Source organism: Anabrus simplex, chromosome 7, assembly GCF_040414725.1.
Source record: "Anabrus simplex isolate iqAnaSimp1 chromosome 7, ASM4041472v1, whole genome shotgun sequence".
Classification (NCBI taxonomy): domain Eukaryota; kingdom Metazoa; phylum Arthropoda; class Insecta; order Orthoptera; family Tettigoniidae; genus Anabrus; species Anabrus simplex.
This window is the reverse complement of record NC_090271.1, coordinates 214,981,417-214,993,486: the sequence shown is the minus strand read 5'-3', so window position 1 is coordinate 214,993,486 and position 12,070 is coordinate 214,981,417. Positions and strand designations below refer to the sequence as shown.

At 36.0% G+C, this 12,070-nt stretch overlaps 1 protein-coding gene across 1 annotated transcript in view; it reads right to left on the bottom strand.

The window, feature by feature from the left end:
* LOC136877780 (calpain-B-like) overlaps nucleotides 1-11,298 on the bottom strand; it is a gene marked incomplete at its 5' end in the record, with an annotated part of 257,610 nt that extends 246,312 nt beyond the window's left edge. The window contains 2 exon segments of the mRNA XM_068228743.1: nucleotides 10,918-11,126; nucleotides 11,280-11,298. Of these exon segments, the coding sequence (XP_068084844.1) occupies nucleotides 10,918-11,126; nucleotides 11,280-11,298 (228 nt within the window).
* Nucleotides 11,299-12,070: the final 772 nt, after the last annotated feature.

Genomic DNA, 12,070 nt, shown 5'->3' with positions numbered 1-12,070 from the left:
GAAGCATTTGAATTTCTCTTTAAAACCGGCATATTACGATTGTAAATGAGCAATTTTAGAATATTCGTGAACAGAGCTCATTTTATTCAATTTTATAATAATTGTATGATAAATATTCATATAGTTTAATTATACGTGACATAACTCTAAAGAATTTATTTGTCACTATTAAACATAACATTGTTACATCTATAACAGTTCATAGATTCACCATTTTATGTACATCATTCCATCATGTACTCAATTCATTCTTTTATATTTCATTCCACCGTGTAATTCTGTTTTAAGACTTTGGCATAGACATATGCATCTTGGCTAGGCTGATGACCCACACAGGGTCGAAACTATTACTTCGTAACTTATTGTAATGTTTTTGTAAACATCGCTATTTATGTAAAGTATTGAGTAGGTGGATTAAACGTTGTATTTATTTTATATGTAATCTTAATTCAATACGGAACCAATAATGAAGTTTATAACCTTGAAGGTACAAAACGGACACAAAATAACCTACAGTTTTACCGCTGGTGTAATTTCCGAAAATCGAGCACAAGCAGGAATAATGATTATGACACATAAATGGTTTAAATCTGCCATTACAAATTGCACCTTCTGGAATGAACGAATAATAGGGATTCGTCTGAAAATACCTAGGGGATACCTGTCTGTAATTGGAGTATATGCCCAAGTAGAAGGCGAAAAAGACAAAAATGAAGATTTCTACAACAAACTGCAACAGGTTTTGAATAAAATTAATAGGAATTATTATCTCTTATTGATGGGTGACTTCAATCAAATACAGTAGAGACAATACGCGACACTCAGCGTGATATCGAGGGACAGCTATTAGAGCTCTCCAGCGGATTGACCTGAGAACTACTGATTCTGTCATAAGAGCACGTGTATTTGTGTGTGAAGTTGTTGGTGTTATTTATGCGTTTTCAGTGAGTTTACATAATTAAATAGTAGCGTGTGTCATTCCTTGATATCTCCTCTCAACATGAGGGGAAAGGTATGTGCTGTGTTTGGCTGCAGTAACTATGAAGGAGAGAAGAATGCGCAGTCTTTCTTCCGTTTCCCTCGTGACAAGAAAATGTAAGTAATATTGTGTTTGCATAGATATTCTTCCAGTGACAAAGACATTTTTATAGTAATTCATAATATTCTGACCTGCTCGACCCATATTTTAACTGGCTTCAAATATATTACGCATATTTTATCGTATGACCTGCTCGACCCATATTTTAAATGGCTTAAAATATAATACGCATATTTTATTGTATAGTGCAGCAGTTAACCTTCAATACCGATGTGTTGTTGTAGGTGTGATCTGTGGGTTTGATTTAATTCAGGAAAATACATATGCATATGAGTGTGGCTGGTTGTGTTCCAAGTTACTCCATTTGGAATGCCGTAATTCGTTGTCAAGGATTGAAGAAAATATGGGTGATTTAAGAAATGTACATATTTTGTTGAAACAATATGACGATGCAAACTTGCTTTACCCTAATGTAATGGCATCATGGCAAGTATTAGTTATAGGGAAGTTTGAATGCTTTGGAGGCTAAATTTATAGATTTTATTCTGTTAGTAGGCTTCAAAGTAATGCATAAATGAAAAATCAAGCCCTTTCACAGCAGTCCATTTTACATCTTGATTATATGTCTAATTTCAGTCTTTAAATAATAACCTGTTAAATAATTCTTCATTCATCTATCGAGAAGTGCTTTCTAGACGTAATTTATTTGTCCATTTCCGTATGTACATTTCCAGTGATATTTGAATTTAGCGCGAATTGTCATGTCATGCCACTAGGAGCGCCACTTGCGACTTGTCTCCCATTTTAACAAAGCTAAATCTGGAAGTGTCGCGTATTGTCTCTACTGTATTTGCTTCAATGCAAGAAAAGGTAATGCGAAAGTTGGACAGTCAATTGACACTTTGGTGAACAAGTCTGTAACATCAACAACACTTACAATCAGTTTAAGGTAATGGATGGTTCTTTCAATCATAGAGACAGCCATAAGTACACATGGGAAGCAAGTGGCACGAAATCAATACTAGGTTAAGCTATTTGCAATTTCAAACTAGCAGATATGGTTTTAGATACAAGAGTTTTTAAGGCCCAGAATTAGAAACAGATCACTACCTATTAATTTGCCCCATTAGAATAAAACCTCGATGGCACAGCAAGATGAAGAAACCAACAAAATCAAATACAACCTCTTTCTACAAAGTACAACTTTTTCATGATCCTAGTATTAGATGGCTCTACCAACAACGACTAGCTGATATAACGCAATCAACTCCAACAGTAGAAAATGAAGAGGAATGGAAACACCTAACAACCATCTTAAAACAAGCAGCCAAAGAAAGCCTTGGCACCAAAACGAAATGGCAGAGGAACAGGGGACTCAGAATATGGAATGAAACATCTAGAAAATTATAAAAGACAAACAGAAGGCCTACAGAAAGTACTCACGTACTAAGAAAGGTGAGGATAAAATATAATAGCATTGAAAGCGAGCAATTGCCAAGAGAGAAGTGCGCAAATGCCATAGGAGGAATTGGGAAGAATTTGTATCCCATTTAGAAAATGGCATAACCAGACCTCAACAACAGACTTAAAAAATTTCAAAATTTAAATAGGGAAACTAAAGACACATTCAGAATCAACACAATCTCCTGCAACACTTGGTCAAATCACTTTCAAAATTTATGGTCACAGAAGAGCTCACCTATTCATATATTCACTCAGACAATGCACACATCGAACGCATTATAATGGCAGAACTAGTTGCAGTCCTGAAAATAATAAACTGCAATAAAACACCTGGGGAAGAAGACTTAAAAATAAAGTTATTCAAATATGCATGCGAATCTTTCCAAGAAAGATTCATCCAGTTCCTAAATAGAATTTGGAAAGGCGAAAACCCACCTGAAAACTGGAATAAAACAATAATTATACCCATTTTCAAGGAAGGTGACAAAAATGATTGTGAAAACTACAGAGGCATATGCTTATTTAATTCTGGTTATAAAATATACGCCGACATAATTAAAAATAAACTGTATAAACACTATGAGAACATTCTGGGAGAAGAACAATTCGGCTTCAGAAAGGGAAAATCTTGTTGCGATGGCTATTTCACAATGAAAATCCGTCTAGAAAAACACAGGGAATTTAATGTAGAAACACATATTGCCTTTGTGGACTTCAAAAAAGCTTTTGACGAAGTAAACCGCAATACCTTACTTGATATTTTAATATCTGACCACACCCCACAACAGATAGTACAGAACATAAGTAACCCTTACAATCATAACCTGATTTCCGTAAAGGTCAACGATAAATTACCAGAGTTGAAAACAATAAACACAGGAGTAAGACATGGTTGCGGTCTTCCCCCTCTCCTGTTCATAATCTATATGAATTCTCTCATACGAGTATTTAGAGAAACAAGACGTGGTTCCATCCGCATTAACAGAAATCTTCAGCTGGACACAATATTATTGGAGATGACTTAGTGCTGGTCGTCACCTCAGAAGATGATTTACAGCGTTCAATGTATAATCTAAACCTAGTCTCAGAAAAATACTCAATGAGAATATCCCCGGAGAAAGCTAAGAGAATGGCTTTCTGTGGCAAAAAATCAGTATGAAGCAAGAGCTGCTTAAATAACATTTTGGAAAGAGTAAATTAATTTAAATACCTCGGCTACGAACTGTTTTTCTTTGAAGATATGGACATACCCGAGAAAATCTCCACATTCAACAGATGTCTGGGAATCATCAATAAAGTTTTTAGTCCATCATTAGTTCAAAAGCACACCCGTACAAGAATCTACAAAACCTTGGCAAGACCTGTACTTTGCTATGTAAGTGAAGCTTGGACCCTGAGGAAATGTGATGAGAGAAGAATAACTACAGCTGAAATGAAATACATGCGGCGAACAGCGGGAGTCACTAAGTGGGAACACAAAAGAAATACAGATGTGCTGAATGACCTTAAAAGCAGACATATATAGGAATACATCTATGAGTACCAGAGAAATTGGCTAGAACACCTAAACAGGATGGGCAGAAGCAGGATCCCCAAAGCAGTCATAAACTACTGCCCTAGTGGGAAGAGATCTCTGGAACGCCCCAGGAAGAGATGGCGTGAAAATGCAAATCTTTTGTATAGACCGTAACAGTTCTTCCATAGGACTAATTAATGAAAGGATGATGATATCAGAAGACAATTTTCAATTACATTTTCTTTTCTTGGCTTTTAGATTTTGAATAAATGATTATGATTAAGATATATTGGAATTCTTATGCATCATCTAGCTTAAACATTTCATATTTTTAGATTTAAGGTTTAGTATGAATTATTTCCTTGCGGAAGCTGTTTACTCGTAGGATGGAGACGTCCATCGTTAACTTGGGAAAATGATTCGTTCGTTAAGAAGTCTTTCGCGTCTTTCTCGGAATTCACGTTAAAAATTATGACAATGAACTAACCCTGAGAGTATGCTAGTCTGGATTTCTTCGCGACCGCAGGAATGGCGCAAAGGAATTTGGCACCCTACTTCAAGGCCAGAGAAAGACCGCAAGAGAGTAGCCTACGCAGTGGCCTCCACGGTATGCACTAGCCAGCGTCTTGGTAGGTGTGCTAGGTACCAACTGATGAGCCCAACCTAGCACACGAGGGCGAAACGCTGGCAACCAGGAATTAGTTAGCTGGAAAATTTATAATGTCCAATAATGGACCATTTATATTGCTATTATAAATTTACTCATTCGGGACAAATATTTCAGATTCCCTATGGGAACCATCATCTATATCATCTGATAGCCAAGCAGGCATCTATTTTTGGTAAAGCGACAAAGTCTCTCATAGTGCATTGGCACTGCCGGTGGCTCCAAGTAGTCTACGCAGTGGCCTCCACAGCATGCACTAGCCAGCGTCTTGGTAGGTGTGCTAGGTACCAACCGATGAGCCCAACCTAGCACACGAGGGCGAAACGCTGGCAACCAGGAATGAGTTAGCTGGAAAATTTATAATGTCCAATGATGGACTATTTATATTGGTAGCATTCATAGACCATTAGAGAACCAAAACATTTATCAGGATGTCTACTTTGAGTCAAATAAGAGTGCAATTTGAAGATTATCGAAAGGAACATGAGGGGAAATTACAGAAAACGGATTAACGATAAGAAGTATCCAAGGAGAAATAGAAAAAGCATGAGAAGAACAGAGAGGAATGTTGGAAATTTTGAGAGAGATGATAAGAAAACAAGAAGAGAAACAACAAGAAATTATCAAGGAAATGAGAGTAGGACAACAGAAGCAGATGGATGAAATGAGTAGAAGACAGGAGGAGAAGCAACAAAAAATTATGGAAGAAATGAATAGAAGGCAGGAGGAAAAACAACAAGAAATAATCGAACAGATGGTCAGAAATATACAGGAAGGACAGCAGAAACAGGAAGAATTACAGCAAAAACAAATAGAAGAAATTAGAAATTCGGAAGAGTGACAGAATGAGATCATTAAAATAGAAGCTGGAGAAATTGGATCAGAAATAGTTAAAATCAAGAATGATATAACAAATTTAAGAGGAGAAATGATCAAAATTATGGAGAATAAAAATGGGGAGATACATGAGGTAGTTAGCGGGCTTAGAGGGGAAGTATCGGAATATAGGAATTATATTCAAAATTTAAAGGAAGACGAAATTAAGAAGTTAGCCGAAAATATATAGACTTTAAACACTGACTCACAAGGAAAATGGGGACAATGCCGGGAAGGAATAAATAAGATTAATGAGAGAATTGAAATAACGAATAAAACAATGGAATTGAATTTCATAGTACACCGAGATCAGATTGGAGAAAAATTAGATATAATGGAGGATATAGAACGGAATAAAGTCGAGGCTATTTGCAGAATAGACAGAACAAAGGAAGGAATTAGGCAAATTCAGAAAGAGATACAGGATGTATGAAATGAACCCCAGGTGACTAAATCGGTAATGTCTAGCTATAACGAGAGACAAAGGGCAATGGAGTTTCACATAAATGAAAGAGAAACGACACCTACGATGACAGCCCAAACTAACCAAAGTAGTAATGAGATGAAAGCGGGAAATAGTAATGGAAACCCAGCTATAATCAATATTATCAAGACTTATGACGACCGATCAAAGCACTTTAATAATTCAGCAAGCACATCTCCGAAAACATTCCTCAAGGAGAATAAAATCCCTGAAGATAAAAAGTTGAGAGAAATAGAAAACATTTAAATTCCAACCCTAACTTTGGTTCCAAGCATTTGTATACAGTGTTCGCGAATATGACGACTTTAAAACAGCATTCTTAAGGAGGGTTTGGAATTCGGAAGTTCAGCAAAATCTAACACTGGAATTATATTCTAAAGGTAACGTATCTAATGGGCAAACTAGATTCAGTGATTATTTCGCGTACCAATTTCATCGTTTCCATGATCTAGATACATCTCCGAGTGAGTTGGAAGCGATTAAGACCATTCAAAAACAATTTCCGCCAGATGTACAAAGGTTACTGGCAGATGCACACGTAGAGTCAGCAATCGAGATAAAAATACCTTGAGACAGCTGGACATGATCACTGTACATCCTACAAGTAGAATAATGCGAAATACAAGAAATGATAAATATTTTAACCCAGGAAAACCCAGACAAAACATACCAAATGAGCAAGGGGGAAATGAAAGAAGCTATGGAAGTAGGGAATGGATTGAACGAGACGGAAGAAGAAGAGAAGAAGACAGGTGCAAATACCTTATTACCGACATAGAAATCAATTTAGAGGAAACAGGGATAGATTTAATTACAAAAGGAGGCAAAGATACGAAGGAGGAGAAGATGGAAGTGATAAGAACAGGGAGTATAGGAATTGAAGATATATTCAGGATCTGAAAGAAGCGATCCGAAATAAAGACAAATGGGAACGCGCAATTAAGGATAAGGACGTGAATGAAGACATCGAAGGAGCGGAAAATCTCGAGTTACAAAGATACAAGAGAAAGGAACGAGAGGAGCAGGGATTAAATCCGACTGAAAGATCTCTTGATTATAGACTAGAGACAACTGAGGATAAAAAACCCCGCCTATTACTGGATAGATGGGAAGATAGAAAATGTTAGAGAGGAAGAAAATTGCAAAATTCTAAGTTGGATAATAGCACAAATCGAATCTTGGGAAGTAGGATCTAATGAATTAATACAGGATTAACAACAACTCCGGAAAAGCATCAATATAATCTATCTACAATTATAGTAAGTATAAACGGCATGAGAACACACTGCTTAATAGATTCTGGCGTGACCATTAGTATACTACAAGAACTATTTCACGAAATTGGTCAAAATATTAAGGTACCAATAATTACGGTGTCAAAAGTTAAAATAAGAGGAATCATACCAGATAAGTCAGTCGAATGTAAAGTTCAGATATATTTAAAGATCGGCATAGGAAGAAAAAACGTTGAACATCCGTTCATTGTAATGAACAAAATACATATAATGTGGTACTGGGGATAAATTTTATGACAATGACAGGAATAAACATAGATTTGGAAAAACAAGAAATTAGGTTTCCTATCCGTGAACACAACAGTGAAGTGACACGAGGGAGAGTCATAAATGAAGAGGTATATGATAATGAGCATATGAGTATAGAGGGACAGGAAATGAAAAACAAGATGGAGGAATATTTAAAACAAGACAAAGAACAGGAAGATATTAATGTAATGGAGGAAGAAATGTTGGAGAGAATTGAAATAGTAAAGAACGTCGAAGAAAAAAATGAAAGTCCAAATGAAAAGTCACACATTCTAGTCAAGAGAAAGAGAGGATAATAATTCAGGACAGCGTAAAGTCACATTTAACTTAAGTAGACGGAAATGAAGTAAATATATCGCGAGCAATATATTTAAATCGACCTAGGGGGAATAATGCGCCATTTCACTATCATAAGATGATAATTCAGTGGAGCTAAATTAGTCGCAATTGGCGATATCAAAGTTAAACATGATGCCTAAACTCAATCATTCATATATAGGAGATAACATATAACGCGAGATCGGAATAGTAAAGATCAACATGGCAGTAGCTGATACAAAAAAAAAAAGGACTCAGAATTATTAAGATACTGTACTATTGTAAAATGATAATTGAATGAGCAAACTTACAGAACTGACGTGTTGATCTGAAGAGACTGAAAAAGCGTATATAGTCTCGAGATTTGGAAGAAAATCGTTACAAGAATACGATTTTTGAGGTCTACATTAATTAGAGGACGCATAATTAAAAAAGCAGTAACTGAAACCGTCAAATAAGACGAGAATTATAGACAAAATCTGTACATGAAATTTCATCACGGCGAAAACTAAGCCTTTATACATTTAGAAGGAAAATAATTCGATACTACACGGCAATAACTAACTGAGCTTATAAAACAGTAGGTAACTACGATATATAATAACTACGATATATAACATTGAGAAAAGGGTATACATATTGGTAATCTGCAAACGTTATCACAATTAAATTCAAGGCGAAAGAATTATCAATCAAACTATACTGTTAGAAGGCTTTGAATTCAACATTATGATGCAACCAACTTCATATATGTATTCTTGAATCCCATTTGCGCAAGATCTGACTGCCATGGATTTCTAAGACTATGGTGAAATTGTCCGGAGGAGGCTAAACTGAGATGACGGCAACGAAGATCTTCATTTCCCAGAGCATCCTGATGACCTACGGCAGGATGTGATTGCCAAACCAGAGCTGTAGATGTCGAGGAGAAATTAATCCAATCCCGGAGGAGCCGAAGGAAATACAAGTTTTTCAGTAATGTAAGGTAGATAAATGTTATAAATTGCAATTTAATCATCTTAATCCTTTGTGAATAGTTGGTTGATCATTGTATTCTTCAAAATATCTCAAATATGTTAGATTCTGGCCGAATCATTTTACATTTGTGTCAAAATACATGAATATAGGTAGTCATCTGAAAGACATTACCTATCCCAGTTAGGGAGTGTAAAGTGAATTATACATTAGTGCCATTGCTGTGAAGTTTAAACATATTGAAAGGATGTTCCATATGCATTGTGAGATGTATATCGATAGAATATTTAAGGTTATATGTGAGTGATGATTAATATTATGGATAATGAAAGTTGAATATTGCCACAGGATGTCAAAGTAGGATAATATAATGGATATGAGAATAATTCGAAGATGTGATGAGAATAGTTAAGAAGATATTGGATTAATCAAGTGTATAATTAAGAATTAAATGATTCCAAGCGTCAAGTTGAGGTACATATGAGAATTATTATGAAGAAAAAGAAGAAAAACGGCATGATATATGAGAAGAAAGTGAATTGAGGTTTTAAAAGAATTTAAGGAAGGATAGAAAGTTGGAATACGTGTTGCTACGTCGGTAAAGAAGAAAGTGATTAATATGAAGAAAAAGAGGAAAATATATGACGCAGTCCAGGATCATATTCATGATACCACGATGATCAGTCATTGACAAGTAATCCACATCCTACGATGGTGAAAACATACTGTGGTGTTTATAATAAGTTATGGCATAAGTAGATCATCGCTATAAATAATTTTAGGAAGTGTTGAGTAGCAAGTTGATTAATTTTAACCTAGATATCTGCCATAATGTTGAATTTTCCTCGAAGGTAAACATGGCATACACCGAACCATACCATTAGGCATTATTATTTCTTTATAAATAATTCCAGGAGGTTAGATAATTCATAGACTCTTCATGAATGATATCCTTTACCTGTTTTAGTAAATGACACAAGGTAATATGTTAGAGTTCAGATATTCATGTGAGAAAATATCTCATTAGTTACATTTTTGTGGTCAATTTGTATTGAAGATTAATGAGATGAATGATATATTTATGTTGACAAATTATATTAGATATTAATATGAATATTAGCACATGTTATTGCTAACTTGATATACTTATCTTTTTTCTGACGCATTTTAAATGAATTAACAATCCTACAACAAACGAAACCCAATGCTCATCGTAAGCAAAAACAAGAAGAAAAGTGAAATATGATGCCGACAAGGACTATTCTCCTGTACTTTCCAAGATGATTTGTAAATAATTTAAAGAAACTTTGATTTTGATTTATGAACATTTATAATGTGGTTGATGATGTGAAGATGCCATGTGAGTTCATTTCAAATTTCAAATTTAAATACTTTTTATTGTAAATAATTATCGTATTTTTGATCAACAATCTTAGTTACTACGACTAAGCAGAATTAATGAATTTTATATCAGATGACAATTTTCCTTCAATTAAATTTTCTTTTCTTAATTTTTCTATTTTGAATAAATAATTATGATTAAGATATATCGGAATTCCTATTCATCAATTAGTTTAAGCCTTTCATATTTTTAAATTTAAGATGTACTATGAAATTTTTCCTTGCCGAAACTGATGATTCCTTCGATGGGGACTTGGGCAAATGATTCGTTCGTTAAGAAGTCTTTCGCGTCTTTCCCGGAATTCACGTTAAAAATTATGACAATCAACTAGCCCTGAGATTATGCTAGTCTGCATTTCTTCGCGACCGGTCCTGGACACAGGGATGGCGCAGTGCTAAATAATAGCAAGCGGGATACAGCTGGTACCTGTGGGTTCTGCTTCATGGGCTCGGGAATTGATAAACAAGTTCCTTTGTTCCTTTAAACAACGGTCACTACAAGCTAACTACATACCATAAGTTTAATCTAAGGTCGTACTTTCTTGGGGATTCACTAAGTCTCCAGTGTAAGGATTTCAGAAACAACCTTCTTTTCATCCAATATTTATAAAATATTAATAAAACACTACTTACCAGCGGCCTCTTCCATTGGAATGGCTTATCTGAAGTTTCACTGCAGAAGATGGATTTATCCCTTGCCTGGAATTCTGGATCCTCAAACAAGATGCCATCAGCCAAACACTTATCTCGAAGTTTGCAGAAGTCCTGTACCTCTCCCTTCACTCGCTGTCCCGAACCCCGCTCACCACGCTAGAAGAAAAGAAATTCACGTCATACGTGAACTGACAAGAGTATTTTCAATGAACATTAACTACAGGGAAAAATTATACCATCCTTAGAAGAAGAAGAAGAAGAAATGACCTAATGCACACATCTTTCCTCATTAAACAGGTTCTCTCTCACCGGGCGAGTTGGCCGTGCGCGTAGAGGCGCGCGGCTGTGAGCTTGCATCCGGGAGATAGTAGGTTCGAATCCCACTATCGGCAGCCCTGAAGATGGTTTTCCGTGGTTTCCCATTTTCACACCAGGCAAATGCTGGGGCTGTACCTTAATTAAGGCCACGGCCGCTTCCTTCCAACTCCTAGGCCTTTCCTATCCCATCGTCGCCATAAGACCTATCTGTGTCGGTGCGACGTAAAGCCCCTAGCAAAAAAAAAAAAAGGTTCTCCTCTCTGGGACAGTTAGTTTGACAGTATCGTATTTACATTTGGTTTATTGGGTCATTTTGGACCATTTTATTCACTCTACCAAGCACCTTTTACATTATGAAATTTTCTACGTCTTCTATTACTCTATCAGCCTGGCACCTTGGTTTAATGGTCAGCATCACAGCCTTCTGTTCAATGGGTCTCGGGTTGAATTCCAGGCTGGGCTGGATATTTTTACTGTGTCTGTTTCCAGGTTGTCTCAATAAACAACTCTTCAAATTCACACAATACCCCTCTTTGTGGTGATAATACTAACGTCAGATTCCAGGAAATACTTGCCACACATTTTAGATGATCTTTTGGATGACCATAAAGAATCTAGTTTTTCACCTTGCCTCGAAATGGAAAATTTTCACCTCTTTTTGCTAGATGCTTTACGTCGCACCGACACAGATATATGTAATATGGCAACGAGGGGATAGGAAAGGCCTATGAGTTGGAAGGAAGCGGCCGTGGCCTTAATAAAGGTACAACTCCAGCATTTGCCTGGTGTAAAAATGGGAAACCACGGAAAACCA